At 40.0% G+C, this 20,411-nt stretch overlaps 1 protein-coding gene across 2 annotated transcripts in view; it reads right to left on the minus strand.

Moving 5' to 3' along the window:
* Positions 1 to 6,552: 6,552 nt before the first annotated feature.
* LOC145322692 (SET domain-containing protein SmydA-8-like) overlaps positions 6,553 to 20,411 on the minus strand; it is a 39,103-nt gene continuing 25,244 nt past the window's right edge. For both annotated transcript variants that reach the window (XM_080164903.1, XM_080164904.1), the window contains exons 21-22: positions 9,838 to 9,901; positions 6,553 to 6,688 (exon numbers count right to left, since the gene is read on the minus strand). In XM_080164903.1, coding sequence (XP_080021029.1) covers positions 6,584 to 6,688; positions 9,838 to 9,901 — 169 coding nt within the window. In that variant the 3' untranslated portion in view covers positions 6,553 to 6,583. The remainder of the gene's footprint in view (positions 6,689 to 9,837; positions 9,902 to 20,411) is intronic.

Here is a 20,411-nt window from a genome sequence, read left to right on the forward strand (position 1 = left end):
TGCAATTTTCTGGGAGGGAGGGGACATTGCATGTAAATTACATTTATACCTAAAATTTTATATTCATGTTTTTTTATTTGTTGGCTTAAAAACAATGAGATAAACATAGTGTGTTGCTTCCAAACTAGCAGTGTCCAAATTGTTCAACCAATAATTATGTATAATGGGGTGATTTTGTTTATCATTATTTAGAATATTAATCAATTTATTGCTTATTGTCTTATCCTTAAGCACCCTAAATGTTTCTAGTGCTTTGTTTTAGAGGAGAAATCTATAATACAAAGTAGCTTGATGTTTATTCGTCTGTCTGTCCATCCGTCCCTTAAGATCTCGGTAACCACTGAACCGATTGGATTCTACTCTTCAGGATATATACCTATTGGTCCTGTGGTGGTTTTAAGTTATTTTCTTGGGGGTGGAACACCCCCAATCCCCAAAAAAACAAAAAACAAAATTTGTTTATGGGGAAGTTAGTCACATAAAACTACTGGCAGCACCAGTAGTACTTATTTTTATTTTTTTAAATTACCTCTTGGGGCAAAGCCTCTAGATGCTAGGGGCAAAGCCGCTAGTTAAATAGAAAGTAATAATGTTGCTCTATGATTCCATCTGTCCGTCGTTATGCGCCCTTAGCATCTTGGGTATCTGTAATTAAGGGGGATGAAAAGAAGTCTAAAACCTTCCCGGGACATATGTAAAGCTTTCCAAATATGAATAACTCAATCGGTTAAGTGGATAGCCAGATCTCAACATACTGACAAAAGTCACTATTTTAATTTAGAGGGGAAACGTGATTTTCTCGGCAGTTATTTAAGATAAAAACTTTACATGGCGGCAGAGTAGGGACTTAAAAAACTAAAATAAAGTCTTTGAACGCCCCCATAGTTTTTGTGTGAACGGTTATATAATTGTTTCAAATTTACTTTGCTTGTTTTTTTTTATGTAGGTGTAATAAACAAACTAAGGTCAAATTATAACAATTTAGCAATGAATAAAGGGGAGTCAGGGAGAACAAAATTTTCGAATATATAACTGTGAAGTTGATTTGCTCTATGTTTGGCACATTAGAATGTAAATTACACTGGTAACCAAAACGTTATAAGCACGAATTTTAACTTATTTTGGCATACAAACTTTTATTACATCATTGCATAGTACGTAATACTTTATTTGGTGTAAGATTCTAGTTTAATATGTTTTAAGAAGGACGCTCTTAAAATAACTCCAAAAAACTTGGGACCCAAAAACGATTTCCCTCCCTGTAAAGAAAATAATCGGATCATGGAAAGAAAACGAAGTTGCCGGTTTCATCGTATTTTCACAGTAGCTTTTGAAGGGTTATTTTAGGTTAGGTTAGGTTAAGTAAATGTTAACGATTGCCCCGCAGGGTTAGAAAATATGCCCCGCAGGGCTAGAGCCCCCCACAGGGGCTAGAAATAGGAGAAAGGCTACTGTGAAAACACGACGAAACCGGAAACTTCGTTTTCTTTCCATGATCCAAATAATCTAACTATTAAAACCTCTGAAACCCAAGTTTTACAAATAAGGGAATTCTTTAACATTTCATTAAAAATTGTGGGTTTTAAATCCCACCTATAAAAAATACCAAAAAAATAGAGCCCTTGGAGGCCTATACTATCATTATTCAAAGTTGTGTTCAGCATTTACGAGATCAAAATAGCAAACATAAAGATAGACAGACAGACAGACAGAAATCCAACTGCGTTTCAATATAGGATAGTCATTGTCCAATGTTTATGAGATAAATAGAAAATGTCATCCAGTTTTTATTCTTTGGTATACAGCTACTCTAAAATTTACAAATCACGTGTGTGTTAACTTTGGACTACAATTATCTATCTCCCAATAAGCATGGTTATCCGTTGCTTAATGTGCTAAATGTAAATATGCTTCTCTTGATGCAGATAAAACCATGACTCAAACCCAAATCAATTTAAATTTCAACCTAATTTATATAAATAGATTATGAGAATAAAAATTATCCCTATATAAAAGTACCATGCTGTTTTGGTTCTGTCTGTTTGTATCGAAGGATCTGACGAACCCCAAACTGTCCCAGTTTTGAGCAAGACGATTCCTGTGACGTCATATAAAAAGGGAGGGGGGGGGGGGAGAAAATCTCTACCCTTTTCTGCCATCTCTTTTGAAGAGATTTTCTTCCCCCCTTCTTTTTTTCTTTCCTGAAACGTATATGACGTAACTGGAATCGTCTTGCTCAAAACTGGGACAGTTTAGGGTTTGTCAAGGATCTCGCTAACCACTAAACCGATATGGATCTCCTATAATTTATATATTTAAAAGTCATGGGAAGGTTTATAGCTATTTAGGGGGAGGTTGAACTCCTAAGACTGATGCCCCCAGAGGCCTCTAAAGAAAATAAAGGGATAAGTTTCGTAACAAAGATGCCAATTTTTTACACTGGTGGTTATTATTTTTATGGGTGTTTATTATACTAAAAAGCTTTCTATGGACGTACTCGTTTTGTGTACATACAGTAGAATTGAATAAATTGATAATTAGATACGATTATACAATTCTATAAACGGTTTCTCCCTTGTGCGTTCTATTCGAGATAAATCTTTTATACTTCAAATGAACCACTTTATTAAGCCTCTCTATCAAGGAGAACCATATTGGTTTAGCGGTTAGCGAGATTCTTTGTTACAGACAAAAAAAATGTAATTTATATAAAAGGATTACTTTAAACTAATGTTGTTAATTTAACTCGTCTGATATAGTAGTTGCATGAATTTTTTACATTTATGCTGGACTCTACAATGGGGATTTTTGTCCATTCACCTGACTTGGAAGGTTGGTTGCACGACTTTTTTCTGGAAGTCCTCCCAACAGTGCCTGCCTGGTAAAGAGTTGTGCCTATCTATGAGCCAAGGCATCTTTAACAACTCTATTATGACGCCGTGTGATTCACACACCTCTCGTAAGCTAGTCGACTTGCTGCCATTTACGCCATTTCTGTGGTTTCTAGGGAGGGGGGGGGGGGGTCTAAATAAAGTTTATGTAGAAATGGCAACGGTTTCTCTATTGTTTGTTGTTTAGTTCTGTAGAACCTGATTTCTTATTTTTATGGGGGGACAATAACACTTGGAAGAATACCTTATATATCTTCCAGAAAACCAGCCCCCCCCCCTTCAACTTTTTCAATACTTCGTTGATTTTAGCCGTGTAAAACTTGTGTCATATCAACAGGGAGGGAGGAGATTAGACTGTAAAGTAGTATGGTACCCAAAGTTGTACATTTCAGCACTCTCGTACATTAATATACTGGCTATAAACTTTGGGTACTTTTATTGAGGATTTATAAACTTTTTTTTGAAACTGGCATTTTTCAAACTTTTTATATGATAATAAAAATAATCTACAGAAAGGGTAATTTAGTTCATCATAATTGGGGATATACATCGATTTATCATCTATCGTCCTATTTCAAAAGATTCCTGCATAAAACACTTTCCAAAAATAATAAATGTTACTTGACAAAATCTAACTTAAAATTGAAAAATTTTCTATGGCGGTGGTTTTGCAGTACTCTAGATGTTTAAATGATTGTACCATAACATTCCATATGCATTTTTAGGCGCCTGTGGTGTTTGTCGAAACAACCAAGAAAAATCAATCTAGGTTGCCAACATAGAAGTCGTTTATTGGTCAGTTCGTTCATCCAGTAGATGGGGAGGCGAAGGGGTAGAGGAGTAGGGTTGGGGAGTAGTTCCTATACTAAGAAAATTATAAAACATTAAATGAAATAGGTGTAATTTCAATAAATGTAAAAAATCTAAATAATCAATCCTTTAATTGGACCAATAATTGGAAGGAATAAAATATCCAACTACCTTCAGCTATGAATAGTGGAATGTCATAGGAAGTAGGCTTTCCTTGGCTAAATTATACCGTCCAAATATTTTGTCCTTCGTATTTTTGGATTGAATCATATGTGACGAAATACCAACAACAATCTTTGTCTGCTAGAAATTCCTTTTCAATGTTGGACGGTTTATTGTGTCTGATTAACCATCTATGGTAATAAGTATATTATTTTTCAAATTTAATCTTTTTCCATTATGGTTTCGAATCCGATTAATATCCGCAGGATTAGAACCGGTTCTCAGTAATACTGAAAAATCATCTTATTGCAGACAATTTTCCACGAAAACTAAAATAAAAATCATAAGAATAAAACCAGTTTTGTTAGCCATGGCCTTCGGACCCTTGAGGCTAACATAACATAATTTCATTTTTTTCAATGGCAGTTGGGTAAATGAAAAGGGTTCCATTAATACAGAGAGGATAACAATATACCACCTAGACCTTAAGGGTTAAATTAATTGGTTTAAAGATTTGAACCAACCAACCAAACCAATCGAATCCAAAGCATTTAATGTTCAACATTATTTAGAAGTATGAACATAAATCACGTAATAGTTATTTCTCGCATCGTATTGTAAACACCTTTTCGCGGATATAGAATGTACAATTATAAGATTAAAACCAGTTTTTTAGCCCCGAGGTGCCAAAGGCAAGGGCCTGGTTTTAATCTTATGATTGTACATTTTTATATTCGTAGAAAGCTAGATATAATACGTTGCTAGACATAGTTTTTTCGTATGGATAAGAACAGGTTCCTATCTACCGGATTCGAATGAATACGAGAAAAGTCTTTTTCCAAAATTATTTTAATACAGAATGCTTGATATTGACATACATAAATTATGGCAATGGTACTAATCGTCCTAAGAATCAATATTATATCCTAAAAAGATAGTTGAAAAAGCTAAGACATAAGGACTTTTAGTTAATGAATAACGAGTTAATTTTAAGAAGTATACGTTATGGATGAAAGGACGTATGGACTCTATTTATAGAAAAGCATCGCTTCTAACAAGTTGCAAGTCATTCATAAATAACCATGGATTCATGGATAACTATTTCTGAAACAAGGATGACAACATCCATAAAAGCGAGGCACTGAAATGGTAGGACAAACAGACATTATCACTTATATAGTGTCAGAACTGAATAATCATAATATAAATGTATAAGATTCGAAGCAAAATTGAAAGTAAATTTGTTGAAAAACTGCTTGTACAGAATAATGTTTATGGACATACATTTTTAGGACTTGATTACAGAGGTGCTTCGCTTATAATATTGTACTTTGTTGTCCTAGGAATCAAGTCAAACGGATAATTAGATCACATAAAAATTTGTTGTTAAAAAAGGAGAAAATCAACATTTTTAAAATGGACGTATGGACATTCTTGTAATGATTATAGAGTTGCTACGCTTTCTAAATCGTACCTAACTACTAACGGAAACACCATGCAAAGTTTGGAATCGATAGGACAATTCTATCATGCCTAAATTAACGAATAAAAGCTATCTATCTCGGACGGACGGACCGACCCTAATTATAGAAAAGCTTCGCTTTTAAAAACGATTAGAAAGGTCTACAATGACATTGAATGGTGTATCCTATTATTAAAATTAAAAGGGTTGTTTTTTTTTGTCTGTAGCTTAATCTAAATTATTTAAATAATGACTCGACCGATTTTCTAATTTATAGTTGCTTTTTATAGGTTCCTTTGTGGTTTTAGGCTATTCAGTTATTTTGTGTAAGTTTGGTTTTAGGCTATTTTCCATCTTTCCTTACTCCTTCGAATAAAGAGCTCCTAGATGCTAGGATTGCAGCCGCTAGTTTAAGATAATTCGCAGATTAATAAACTGACTCTAGTCCTTCCCTCCAAATTCAAATCTTAACATTTTCATCGTGTTCTAGCAAATTATGGTGAGTTCATCTGCCATTGTTCTATCCCTATCTCCCTGAGAGAAAAAACTCCTACGGCTAGATTCTAAATTGAATTTAAAGTAATTCTATTAAAAACCAAATGAAATGTACTCTAACAAAGTGAAACATATTAAGCTGGCTAAAATAACGATCACAACAATCCACTCCCTTTATCCCATCCCCCACCCTCCTACTGACGAACTTACCAATAAATAATGTCCATGTTAGCAACCTCAATTGACGAAAATTTTTCACTTGTCATAATATCCACGTATATAATCTATAACTATTGGAAAAAACACAAAAAAAATGTTTCTTCACGAAACCTCTTCTAAAAAATTAAAACAAGAATTTTTAAAAAAAATTAGGATAACAAATTTACTATTAAAGTCATAATATTTTTGTACAAATTAGTTTTATTTATGATGAAAAATTGTATAAAATAAAAATTACATAACATTATAAAAATCAACAAAAAAAAGTTTGTTTCTTCACAATCTTGATATCATTCGAAAACAAGAATATTTATTTATCACATCGTATTATAGAAGCTTTCCGCGGAAATGAAAATAAAAAAATATAAGATTAAAACTAGTTTTGTTAGCCCCGAGAGTTTCAAATCAGAGTTTTAATCTGATTCAAAACTATTGGTGTTTTTTATTAAATATTGATCTCAAATAAATAATATTAATTATTATTTACTAGGTAAATAAGACTGGGAAATTTTATTTAACGTCAATTGTCAATAATTTAAAACTTTTAATACCTTAAATTTTGTAGTTGTGTTAGGGCATGCTTTTTAACATTTCCCTCAATAGATGTTTCATCTTCATAATTTAATATCTCAGCTGCTTCTTCGACAAACTATACAAAACAAGTTAAAAATAAACACAGTACCCCTATCAACCATTGACCCCCTAACCCAAAGATAGCCTATGAGGAATACGAGATCTTATTTTGGTGCATCTCTGAAACACATCTTACCTAATTGCTATGCATGATTATGTGGACAATGGCCATACGCTTTTAGACAACCAACCCTTTGATTTTTTATCTGGAAGTAGTAGTAGTTATAGCCCTGATTCTCTAAAGTTAGGACTCAGATGCACACGGAGACTAGAAGTGAGAATCCTTTGGCTAATCTTAGATATGTAAGCTTCGCGGACAGCTGATTGTATTCTATGTTACATTACAAGCTAACCTGCAAGTCTCGTGGAAGCTACTCAATTATTACATCACCCTGGCCTAGAGTTTTGGCAGGTGTTCCATATTAAGCCAGCCCAATTAATGGCACTCTCATACGAGGAGCATGGACGAGGGAAAGCATGGTTAATGCTGCTTGATTGGTAGAATCCTAACGTCCTACAAATACCCTCCTTACAACCTTAGGGCATCTCAGGGAAGGTTGCGTGATCATAATCTGACAAATTGCGACAGCATTTCTCAACCAAGTGCAAAGTCTATGTGGGGACTTGAACTCGGTTTCTTCCAACCACAGCGTAGTGCGCTAACCACTACACTATGGGACATTCTTTTATCTGGAAGTCTTAACTGTTCAGTGCATGGTAATGAGTTGTGTCTGTTTTTGGCCTAGGCATTCCCCCCTACTCTAACTATTTAGGTTGTGCACCTGACATAAACAGAGGGCATGATCTATGTATATAGTTGTTGCAGAACTAAAATAATTAAAAGTATGATTTTATTTTAATCAAATAATATTTTTTTTTGTATTTGTTATATTTTGAGACTAAAAATAAAAATATGTATGTAATATAAAATTTCCTTTGAATTATTAATAAAATATGTTTCTGGCTAGATAAAATATCTCTATCAAAAATATAATTCTGTACATCCTCTATAGCGAATCCCAGGTAGGAAGGGGACACTAGGCTATTTATTACACTAGTCCCCAAAGTTTTATAATAATATTTTCATATTTGTTGCCTTAACAACTTTGTGGAATTGATTTTTGATTTTGAGTGGCCAAACGTTTTAACTTCTAAGCAATAGGGATGCACATTAATTTAACGCTAATTGTCTAATCCCTTTAGATCCCTCATGCACATACCATTGAAATTGTATAACTACAAGATGCATACAATCTTGACAGGTTTTAAACGACAATAACCTAAATTTGAAAATTATATTATTAGTTTGTTATTGCTGTACTAATTTTGGACGTAATTGTTTTTGTTGAAAAACAAATAGATTTATCTAACGTCTCTCTCACTTTCTATGTATATCTATATATCTTTTTTCTCTCTCTACCTTCTATCATACTCGCCCCCTCTTCTAATCCTCTTTATATACAATAACCTCTAAAATCCACAAATAATCATTAAATATTTAACAGTTGAGCAAACGAACAAAAATGCCTCCTCTTTCTTAAATGATGTTTTACTGTTATTTTCTGTTTTTCCGCTTCTGAAGGAGGAATATAGCTTCATATTTTACTTCTCACTCTAAATCTAAATGGCAGTAGTTTTTTTTGTGTAAAACTGTAGTTCACAAATAAGTCGACAAATTAAGCGACAGTTTCCCTCGTATTGAAGTTGAACCATAAACATGTTTTTTTAGACTTTGAACTTGGTTGGCAAATGTTATTGCAATTAGTCAGAATATAATCACGCAACCTACGCAAAGTATTGTTAGAAGGTAGATTTGTAATTTTAGGATTCAGATTATCAAGCAACTGTAATAGAGTTTTTTTCTATCATAATTTTTAATCTTATAAGAGTAGCATTAATCAGGGCTGTTTAATATGGAACACCTGCCAAAACTCTAGGCTAAAGTGATGCAACATTGTGTTTATAAAGCCAACCAATCAAAGACTGGTTGAAAAATTTTCAATTTCAATCTTAGTGTGCGACTGAAATTTTAAAAATATTATTATATGAAGATAACAGGATGTCTGTCTGTTTTTGTGTAACAAAGGATCTTGCTAACCACTAAACCAATGTTTCTCCTTTACAGTGTAGCTTTTCATTGGTATGGGAAGGTTCATAAATATTTTTGTAAGAGGTTACCACCTAACTCCCAAGAGAAATCTCACTTAGAAAAAAATTAGCCCCGTCAAAAACTTTTTTTATTTCTTTTGAATTTTGGAAAGTGGGGTTCAATTATCCGAACCCCCCACCTCAAGTCCCATTAGGGGGCTCTATAGGCATAGTCGATAGTACACATTAATTTAAACCAATTTATTTATCTGCCCAACTACAGGGTGTTTTTTTTTAATAAGACAAAAATATTACTTAATTTAACCCACTTGCCATTGACAGAAGTTAATGATCTATATCTTAATTTCTTCATTGGGTTGGGGAGTTTTGTATAAGAAATAACTACTTAGAGATTTTTAACAAATTATGCCTTAAAAACCGGTTTTTCCAAAGTACCTATTTTTGGAAGATTTTTGGATCATGACAAATTTAAAGGGTGTGCAAAAATGCATACATTTTTAAAAATCAAATTGCGCAGCTTGTGTTAATAGTAGAAAAATGCTATGCATACCGTTAGAATTGTCATAAACTCTAGTTTTTGGAAATATATGTGTCATACTTATACTATTTATAGTATAGAAGCTACGTTGGAAAATGTGAGAAAGGTTGAAAAATTTTACGTCAGTTGGGACATTTTACCTCGTAGCTCCTGAACTATGCGTAGAACAGGAAAAGTTCTTTAATATATAAAAACCTGAGTCTATGACGATTCTAACGGTGTGCATAACATTTTTCTACTATTAACACAAGCTGCGCAATTTAAATTTTTAAAAAGTATGCATTTTTGCACACCTTTTGAATTTGTCATGATCCAAAAATCTTCCAAAAATAGGTACTTTGGAAAAACCGGTTTTAAAACATAATTTGTTGAAAATCTCTAAGTATTTATTTCTTATACAAAACTCCCCAAATCAACGAAGAAATTAAGATATAGATCATTAACTTCTGTCAATGGCAAGTGGGTTAAATTAAGTAATATTTTTGTCTTATTAAAAAAAAACACCCTGTATAATTCACCTGAAGTATTTGTGAGTATTGTTGTTTTTGTTTCATCTCATCTTTGGTTGTCATAGCCACCATTCTAAATACATTATCTAGTATTTATATATTACAATATATTTAGGATTATCAGGGATCTAAAAGGATAAGACAAAGACAATGGATGACGAATTGATGTAAATCACCATTGATAAGACACAAAATTACCCCATCTGTAGATTACAAGTAGTAGACGAAATGTTTGGACTCACAACTTAAAGAACAAACTAGTCAAAATTTAACAAAAGTCCCCACAGTTTTTAAGCTAACGACTAGGAAAACGTTATTTTAAAACTTTGGGGACTAGCGTGATAAACAGCCCAATGTCCCATTCCTCTCTGAGATGCACTTAGGTATAGGGAATCTGCTAAAAATATTTTAGAGACAGACATAACTAAATGAGACAGACAGAGGGGAATGGGGGAGGTGTTGTAAAATTAAAGTCAGATAAACAAATACCAGATAGATTGACGTGTATACAGAAATATCAACAAACATGCTTGTCTTTAGAATTAGATAGACTGTTAATTGATAGTTAAAGAGGCAGACAAACACATTCTTAATTCGCTTAAATCCATAATTTATACATATTTATAATTTAGGAAGAGTTTTAATAAAAAGTTAAGATGCGAATATGAAATTCAGTCCTATGCTTTAAGAATCTTGATACTTAAGTTTAAATCCTATTCAACAGGTGTCACAGTTTAAAATAAATTTATAATTGACCTTTAAATCATTAGCACTATTTAGAAATTTAAAACACGATTCTATCCTGCACAACGAGCTTCTAATAGGTACAGGGAAGGTAAATGACCAATATGGTGGTGAATACTTCACCCTCCCTAGAAAATTATCGCCCCAGGAAAATAATACATTATTTTTTAGAATTTTCTTTTAAAATCTAAAATCCCCGAATAGCCCCGGGAAGCTACGATGGGAGTAATTAATAAACCTTAAATGGAATAAATTTCCATAAAAAAACGAAATTCATATAAAATCAAAACAAAAGGAGTAAATTATCTGTTAAAAAACACAAATCTATTTATTTTAACATTACAATAAGTTCTACTTCTATCTTATATGATTATTTTTCAACTAAATAAAAATATCTAAAAATGCTTTATAAAAACTAGACACAATTTTATATTCTAAAATTTTATAAACAACAATGATCCTAGTTTTGTTAGCATTAAAAATCAATATGTTTACCTCTTGTGAGTAAAATTAAAACTAAATTTATTAAAAATGGGCGTGGCTAATCCATTTTGAAACTCCGCCCAATTTTAGGATTAATTTCAACTCCTCCTATTTATATTACCTTTGCAGTTTTAATATTTTATCCGAATTGAAACAAAGACATTCTTCGTTATTGCCTTTTTAAAAATTTATGATTTACTCGGCTGTTATAAAAGATAGAAGGCAGATTAAGGTGTTCTCCTGAAGAGTACCATTCGAGCACTGAACTGAGGGGGGGGGTGCACCTCCCCTCTATTTTTAAAATAAATTGAAAATGAGAAGGCGATAGTTATTTTCCTATGTCTAAAGCAACCCCTGGACCAAAATGAAGCTTTCCTGAAATAGAGAACTTAATCGGTTCATTTGTTATCGCAATCAAAACAAACTAAACTGCTATATTTAATAGGCTTGCAATTATTGTAACCGAATGGATAAACTTGTGTCCAGTAAAATCTTAATCACAGCTGTACATTGCTGTATTGTAAGTGGAGCTTGGCTCCTCCAAAACATAAAATTAACACAACTTAGAATGGTACTGAAGTTCATGGATGGATTGATTTAGAAAGTTTATCACATTATTAGAAACGAGAACACTCATAAATAAAGATTAGTCAAATACTTTTACATGTTAAAAATATAAAAAATACAGTATTTAAAAATATATATTTATTTTAATTTAATACTTTAGATAATTGCCTAGTCTTAAAATATTTTTAACTTTAATTAAATAGACCTCTATTGAAAATTATCTGAACTAAACTTCGCTCTATATAGATTGAAGGAGGAGTTATGAAATCTCCACCCTCTACATAACAAGGTATTTATTGACGGAAAGGAGGGGCGGAATAATCAGATAGGCGAGCTAATCTGTAACTCACTTTTTGGATCCTTACTACATGTAGAAATTCTTTGAATCTAAATATAATTTTTTTTTATTTTTTACATAATTGAAAATAATCAGAGACGTGTATCCACTACCTGGCAAAATTAAATTAGATAGATATTAGAAAAACGGCACAGATAGACAGAAAGGAGAACCAAATCAGTACAATGGTTTTTGAGATCCCTCGGGACAGACAAATATCCTGTCTTTTGTATAAGGATGAATCTTCTATTTTACTTAATCGGATGAATAAATGTTCAACAAGTTAGATGTCGAATACAGCTGTACACTGCTGTAATTTTAATGGGAGCTAGGCTCCTCCAAAACATACTTTATAAAAAAATAAAGAACTTAACCGTGGTTAGATTGGATTGATTTTATAAATTAATCACAATTTTAGAAATGACAATTTTTCATATCTAAGGGTTAATCAAATACTCTTAAATGTAAAAAAATAAAAAAAAAATACAGTATTTACATATATTTTTTCAAATTTAATACTTTGGTCTATATCCTAGTCTTGTAAAATATTTTTTTTACTTTTATCAAATAGACCTCTATTGAAAATTATTTAAACTAAACTTCGTTTGATTTATATGGAAGGAGGAGTTTCTAAGAGTTATAAAATCTCCTCCCTCTTTAATAAATTTTCTTTATAGTAGAGCAGTAATGTGGGAAAGGGGTTGGGAGGAGAGAGAAGGCGAATAATCAGATTAAGATAAACTGGGTCAGCTGAATTTGAGTTGCCGATTGTATTTCCTTATCCAATCTCAATATTTATTACTAGCTAAAAAAGCTTAAAACTTAAAAAAAACTAAATTTGAAAAATTAAAATTTTGAATGTATTGTGGTATCCGCCTAGGATAAATGGCAGACACCAGAGTTCAAATGACTACGGCAGTGTGAACAGACGTGGACACCTATACTATAGAGAAGCTACGCTTCTCTAGCAATCACTAAATAATAAACAGAGTCTATTCAGTTGTTCCTTTATTGAAGGTCTAAGGATTACTAACGTTATATACAACAAACAATAACTACACAGATAGGAATAAATAGTCATAAATAAAATCAATATAATACATATACAATAGTCAGTTTGGGCAATAATGATCCCCCATCCCTGGAAAGGGTGGGGGGAATTAACAATACAGCTTAACCATAATAAGGCTGTCAGAATCAATCATTAATTTTAGGCATAGGGAGGGGGTCGGCAGACCCCTTCCCCAGGACTCGGGGGAGGGCCCTTGGCCCTTCCCCGAACCCCGGTCAGGGTTGCCATAGGCATGGCTCACGGTTGCCGAATACCACAACTCTCCCCTCGGAAGGCTGGGAGGGGGTCTCCCTGCCAGACTTCCGACAGTGGTTGAGGCCTTCGGCCCGCTCCTTAGGGCTAAGATATATACAAACGATAATGATTCAATGGAATCCTAGTGGTGATTTTCAGGGCTGATGGGCTCCCAACGTGGGATAGAAGGTAGAGGCTGGCTTTTGTTGGACACGTAGCTCGGCGCCAGCAGGTGTCAGGTTGGCGTGGGGCACAGCCGCTGCGGGGCCGGTCAGTAACGGGGCATTCTGGTTGTTGTTGGCAGCGGCTGGGGCACTGGCTACCAAGTTGACCGTCTGAGCAACAGCCTGGCCTCCCGAGGGGCCGCGGGGCTTTCCAGAGGGTGGTCCAGGCCTGCCTGGGCGGTCATTCCCACTATCGGCTGATTGCATGGACACCATTTCCTCGGCTGCTTCCCGGCCGATAGGAATGGCATCCCAGTCTACTGAAAAGTCCCGGGACTTGGCATGGGTGAGTCTGGCTCTGGCCAAGGCCTTACGGTACAAGGTTGGATGGTACAGGAACACTTGTGACATCGCATTCATGGCGGCCCGTACACCTCCTTGTGCGGCTGCCAGGGAAATGATGGTTAAATCCCCCAGCAGTTTGAGAATCAACAACAGCAAACACAGTATGGCTGCGCCATCTCCCCACTCGTGAATAGCTTGTCTGAACCCAGCCCAGACATCCAGGGCGGCTTCTCCTTCCTCCGCCAGTCGGTCGATATTGTAGGACACGATCCCATGGTCTCCGGTGGCCGAACAGCTACCTTGCTGAACGCATGAGCCATAAGACAGGCCGGTCAGCATGGCGGCTTTATACGCTGGGAACGCTAGCAGCTGCTGCCAGTCGTTCAGCTCAGCCTGCGAATACAAGCCTCCCGAACTAAAGTCATCCAAAGGTTCTGTCAGCAGCTGCTTGGGCGTATCCAGCGGGGGTGGCCTCTTCTTAGGTGCGGGGGTTAGCTCTATCCAGCCTTCCTCCGCGTGCACAGTTAGGGGGTAGGTGGAGGAGCAGGGAATCTTGGTGGCGTGGCCGCTATACACCTTTGTCACGGCGTCTACGAATCCTGTGGGTTCCACTGGTACTTTGTCCCAACATTCATTGCTCTCACGGACAACATATTTGTTGCGTTGGCAGGTAAGCTGGAGCAGTACATCTCCCCTCAGCACAGAGAACGTGCTCCCCTGGACACGCACCAGGTGGGCCGGGTCTAGTTGCTGGAGCTTCCAGCAATTGGCCGCTACTTCTTCTGCCGCGGTGCTTCTCATTCGTGTCTCCAGGGTAAATCCAATGTAACCTGCATGTATCTGGGCCTGCAGGGGGACATCCACATCCCTGGCCGATACTCTGGGCAGCGCTGCCGCGGCCGGGTCAGCTGCCACGAACAATGCTGGGTGGTTGGTGGCATGGGCCTCAAAGTCGCAGTTCACTATTGAGGTGGGGGTGGTCATGTTGATGAAGAACTGGGCTTGATGGTCAACCAGGAACGCATCCATCACTAGGCTAGGCTGGAGGCTGCGGATCAGCCTCAAGGGGCAATCTCTCCCCAGGTGGTCCCACACGTAGGTGGCCTCCCCAGTAATGCAAGACAGCTCAGAATGGGGACATTCTAGGGTCAGGTGGTCAGATTGGGACTCCACCCGTCCATTCTCCACTACATAGGTCTCTTCCTTGACCAGCAGCCGTCGTTCCTGGAGCACTAATTCATTGCGGTACAGCTGGCCCTCGAAATGGACGTCCTCCCCTTCACAACCCACCCCCTCGGGGCTGTTGACCAAGGCGCCCACCATATCAAGGGTGAAGAACAGGGGATGGTTCAGCTGGAACGTCAGTGGCTGGGTCTTGCCTGGCAGCGTGTAGACTCGGTTCCTGGCCAGGTCTCGGCACGTTTCTGGATCAATCTTGGTTGGCCTCATGAGGGTGGGGACCGAGGTCACCTTGAGGTGACCCCATACCCCACACCTAAATGTCCACTGGGACACGGTGAGCTGACAGCTATATCCTGTTGTTTCCCTAATCTTGACATGTACCTCATGGCCCAAGGGCACCTCCTGGTGTAGCGGTTCCGTGCTACACATCTTCTCCTTGTTGTAGGCTGTGACATGGGTGGGGTTGGCGCAGTCCCACCCCACCAGGATGTAGCTAGTTGTAGGCCACACGGCTGCGAGCCGTAGTCCCCACAGAACCATCCACCAGTGTGAGAAACTACCAGACAGCCATCGACCTCGCACACGCGGCTGGGGATCTTCGGCTCGGACCACGGCTGCTTCTTGGGGCTGGACACGGCTGGGTTGCTCCTGGCTAGATACAAATTTCCATTGAGCGTTATCTTTGGGTGCCGGGGGCATCCCGATACCCTCCCCAATGACAGACTGACAGGCGACTGGCGCCTGCCTGGGTGTCGGCTCCCCTAGCCCCAAGGGGTCCCTTCCCTTGTCCATGGCATGCCCAGTGGCATGGGGCTGAAGTGCGTGTGGCACAGGCTCGCCCTGGATTACGTCCCTCCCCTGCCCTAGGAACTCAGGTGCATGTGGCACAGGCAAGTCCTTATATCCCCAAATTTCAATCTCCCCAGCCTCTGGTGCGGGAGGCACAGGCAAGGCTGGAGGGTTACAATACTTTGGATACAATACATTTGTCAAATTTAACTTATCCTGGCTCGACTGGAAATGATGGGCAGCTGGGTTCCCTCGGCTGGCAGTGGGCGCTGGATGGTGTATGGCTGGGCTCTCCCTACGGGCTGGTGGCGCTGGCTGACTGGGGGTGACGGGTGTCACCCCTTCCTCTGGGGCTGCTGGCTCGTTCCAGGATCCAGGTATCTCGGTGGCGGCGACGGTTGTCGCCCCAGGCACCAGGGTGGGGGCGCTGGATAGCACCCCCCAGTCATCGCAGGTGGCGGCGCCGGATGGCGCCCCATACATCGACTCCGATGCGCTGGCTAGCGCCTCCTGCCTCTCTCGTTCAGCGGCCGCCAGGGCCTCTCCGTACACCGTCTCAGTGACGCTGGGTAGCGCCCATCCACTCTTGCTGGGTAGGCTCGGTCGGGCAGGCCCCATCATGTTGAGGCTGAAGGGCTGGGGCCTCAGGACTTCTGGCTCGGCGATGTTGTTGGGCTGCACGAACTCCGGCCCCAGGTGGTTGAGGCTGAAGCCCAGGCCCACCCGGTTGGGTTCAGCCGCTCCTCCCAGTACGTTGATTCTAGCTGGGACGGTTCCAAACTGCGGCATTCCGTCGGCTCGGCCCGCTGCGGTGGGGGCGGCTGCTTGCTGGGGTGTTGCTGGGGGCGCGCTCCCTTCCATGTTGGCTACTCTGCTGGGCTTTCCTGGGGGAGCGCCCTTGTCTGCAGTGCGCCTCCGGCTGGCTACCTGGTCCCAGTCGGCTCTGCACTCGGCTGCCGTATGGCCGGCATAGTGGCAACGGTCGCACTTGGCAGGACGGTCACGGCGTAGCTGGGTGCGTCTCTCTTCTAGGCTGACCTCTATAGGCGTCGGACAGTCTCGGGCTCGGTGGCCTTTCCCTTGGCAGCGGTAGCAGCGACCTGAAGTCTTGTCATCTGGGGCGACCTTCCCCATCTGGTGGAGACCTGGAGCCAAGGCGCCAATCTCCATTGGCTCCGACTCATCGTAGTGGGGCAACTGGACGCTGGCTGATCCCGTGAGCCCATTGGTGGCGTCCACTAGGCACACACCCTCCTTCAGCTGCTTGGTGATCATTGTGACGGTAAACATGGCTCGCCTCGTGTACTCAGGTACCGAGGCGATCTCATGACTCATCATTTCACGTTTCACATTAGCGTTACGAATGCCACGATTTAATTCGTCTATCAACAATTCAAGGTCCTCATGGCTATAGGCCTCCCTATACAAGGCACACTTTGTGGATATGTATGCTTGTATAGGTTCTGTCGAGTGTTGCCTGTAATCCCTGAAGGCTTGCTTCAAAGTCTGGGATTCAAAGGCTGGACGAAATAACATTTCACACTCGGCCTTGACTTGTTCGTATGTCAAGGCTTGGCCTGCCTCGCCAAACAGATGAGAGGCCATCTCCGCCGCTTGCCCCACCAGTGATAGTAAAAGGGCGTTGCGGCGGTTTAGTGTGTCATGGGGAGGCACACGGTAAGCCGCCCATGACATCTCGAGTCTCCGGATGTGGGAACTCCAGGATTGCTTGGGCGGTCCTCTATACTCCGGCAGGTTACTCAGCATCAGCTTGCGGTACTCGGCTGGAGCCGGTTGGGGATCATCCTGGAGCCATCCTTGGACTTGGTCGCCTCCTGGCGCTTGCGGCTGCTCCATCGGGTCAACGGTTCAGCGGCAGGACACGAAGTTTTAAGTCAATACTATAAATGGTTCACACTTGAGGCTTTCTAGCCTAGCAGCCAACACTGTTTATCACTAGGTTGGTAGTTTAACTACAAAGATGTAAATTAGATGTACCCAAAGTACTTGTCACTAGTTTTTCTGAGTTGTAGAGTAGGCTGGTAGGGGTAGATAGCTGTTGAGGGTCTGAACTGCTGTCAGGAACTGATTGGGTTTTCCTTTATCACACTATAGATAGGAGGGAGAGCTTGCAAGTCTTGTTTTTTTCTAAAAATATCTCTGTTGGATGCTATGGAGTAGCTCCGCTCCTGTGTGTGTGTGTGTGTGCGTGAAATATCCTTTCCTTGCAACGCGCTTACGCACCGTCAGATCCGCGCACACAGGTAAAACGCGCACTTATCCCTCAACCCGCTCTCTCATTGGTCCGCTTTGTCTTATTCGTCCGTTGAATTTTGTTATGTGTCCCGAGCTCTGCTGCGCGACCCGTAAATGGCGCTCTGTTCTCCCGGTCGCTATCTCCACACCGTGGGCGGACTTAGTCAAGTGTGGGTAGGAAGGGGGGAAGCGCGTGAGGGGACGGGGTAAAACCGTCCGTTCCCCCTATGGAGAGGGGGAGTGCTGTGGGTTTGAGGTAACTGTGTGGTGAGGTAATTGTGCCCTTTCCTTAATCCTGGGCTTGTTGTTATGTCACCTCGATTGTATTTTCTTCAATGGATGGTGGGCCCCTCCCTTTCCGTTGGAATAAGGGGTGTATTTATTGTGCTGGAGGCTTGGGGGGTTAGATTGTTTATCAATGCATTGTGATATTACATCTAGGTTCTATTTTTGGCCTTATCACAATACACAACAGATTTGCTTACCAAGCCTGTTCTATTTTTAGTTTTATCACAATACACAACAAATTGTTTACCTATCCTTGCTCATAAATCTATTGTTCAGCCTTCACACTAGGGTGGTAATCCCTACAATGTGATATAATATCTGCTTTTCTAGATGGGTGGCTGCACTGTAGCCTCTCAGGATACTTGGAGTTAACGTAGTTTTCTTCTGCTTGGTACACTACACTCGTATGTTCGCTCGCAGCTCGCAGCTATTTGGCTTGTCGGCGGCAGGGAATGTCCCGTCCTGCAGCGCCGTGTATCCGAATCCAGCTGGTGGCGGCAGGGAATGTCCCGTCCTGCAGCGCCGCTGGTTCGAATCCTTGGCTTGTTTTAGCCTGTCGGCGGCAGGGAATGTCCCGTCCTGCAGCGCCGTGTATCCGAATCCGGCTGGTGGCGGCAGGGAATGTCCCGTCCTGCAGCGCCGCTGGTTCGAATCCTGCTATCTCTTGCAGTAAATGTTGGCCTATTTTCAGCCGTTTACACTTAGTTGGCCTGTTTCAGCCCGTCCGCAGGCCTGTTTCAGCCCTTGAGCGCTCAATTCTCCGTTAGATGTCGGCGCTTCTCGCGGTTCTCCGTCAAGTTTCGCTGCTCTCCGCAGTTTCTCGTCCGATCTCGCTACTCTCTGCAGCTCGGGTTCCGCCACACTTAGTGGTCTTTCGCTAGATTTCGCTTCCACAACTGCCGGATGCAGAGTTAGACCTTGCTATCCAGGGTGGGTAATTCAGGTTGCTTGTGTCAGTTTTGCCCGTTTCACTGCTGGGAGTACCTTAGCCTCAGCTGCGCGTCTGCTCTACACTTGTGGTTTGCCGTAATCTCACACAGCTGTCACCAAAAGTTGTGGTATCCGCCTAGGATAAATGGCAGACACCAGAGTTCAAATGACTACGGCAGTGTGAACAGACGTGGACACCTATACTATAGAGAAGCTACGCTTCTCTAGCAATCACTAAATAATAAACAGAGTCTATTCAGTTGTTCCTTTATTGAAGGTCTAAGGATTACTAACGTTATATACAACAAACAATAACTACAAAGATAGGAATAAATAGTCATAAATAAAATCAATATAATACATATACAATAGTCAGTTTGGGCAATAATGATCCCCCATCCCTGGAAAGGGTGGGGTGAATTAACAATACAGCTTAACCATAATAAGGCTGTCAGAATCAATCATTAATTTTAGGCATAGGGAGGGGGTCGGCAGACCCCTTCCCCAGGACTCGGGGGAGGGCCCTTGGCCCTTCCCCGAACCCCGGTCAGGGTTGCCATAGGCATGGCTCACGGTTGCCGAATACCACAGTATAATGCATAAATCGTTTATACATTATATCGCTTTTCCCTTTGACCGGAGTAGCTGAAAATAGGTTTTGCAATATTTGGGTTATCTGCTGTACAACTTCGGAAATTAGAGAAGAAATAGGCAATCAATTTTCAGTTGATCATAGGCAGGCTAGTCTCTAACCCACTTTGTAAAACCTGATTTATGAAAATTTGACAGAAATTATTTGGCTTGATCTGTAGCCAAATCTTACGTTTGATTTAGACAATACAGGTTCCAATCAGACAAATAGATAGAAGGAAAAATAGACAGACAGACAGACAAACAAACAGACATACTTTACTAACCTAGCTTGTGCCTCAGCCAAATCTAAAAGAGTGATTCCTCTAGATTTTTACAATCCAAGGTCCAATTAGATAGACAGATAGAAGGACAAATAGCCAGACAGGCAAACAAACAGACATTCATTACAAACCTTGCGTGAGCTTCAGCCAAATCTAAAGGGGTGATTACTATAGATTTTGACAACCCAGGGTCCAAACAGACAGACAGATAGACGGACAAATAGACAGATAGACGGACAAATAGACAGACAGACAGATAAACAAACCGACATACTTTA

This window comes from Acartia tonsa, chromosome 6 (assembly GCF_053477335.1).
Source record: "Acartia tonsa isolate MP-2025a chromosome 6, ASM5347733v1, whole genome shotgun sequence".
In the NCBI taxonomy this organism is placed as follows: domain Eukaryota; kingdom Metazoa; phylum Arthropoda; class Copepoda; order Calanoida; family Acartiidae; genus Acartia; species Acartia tonsa.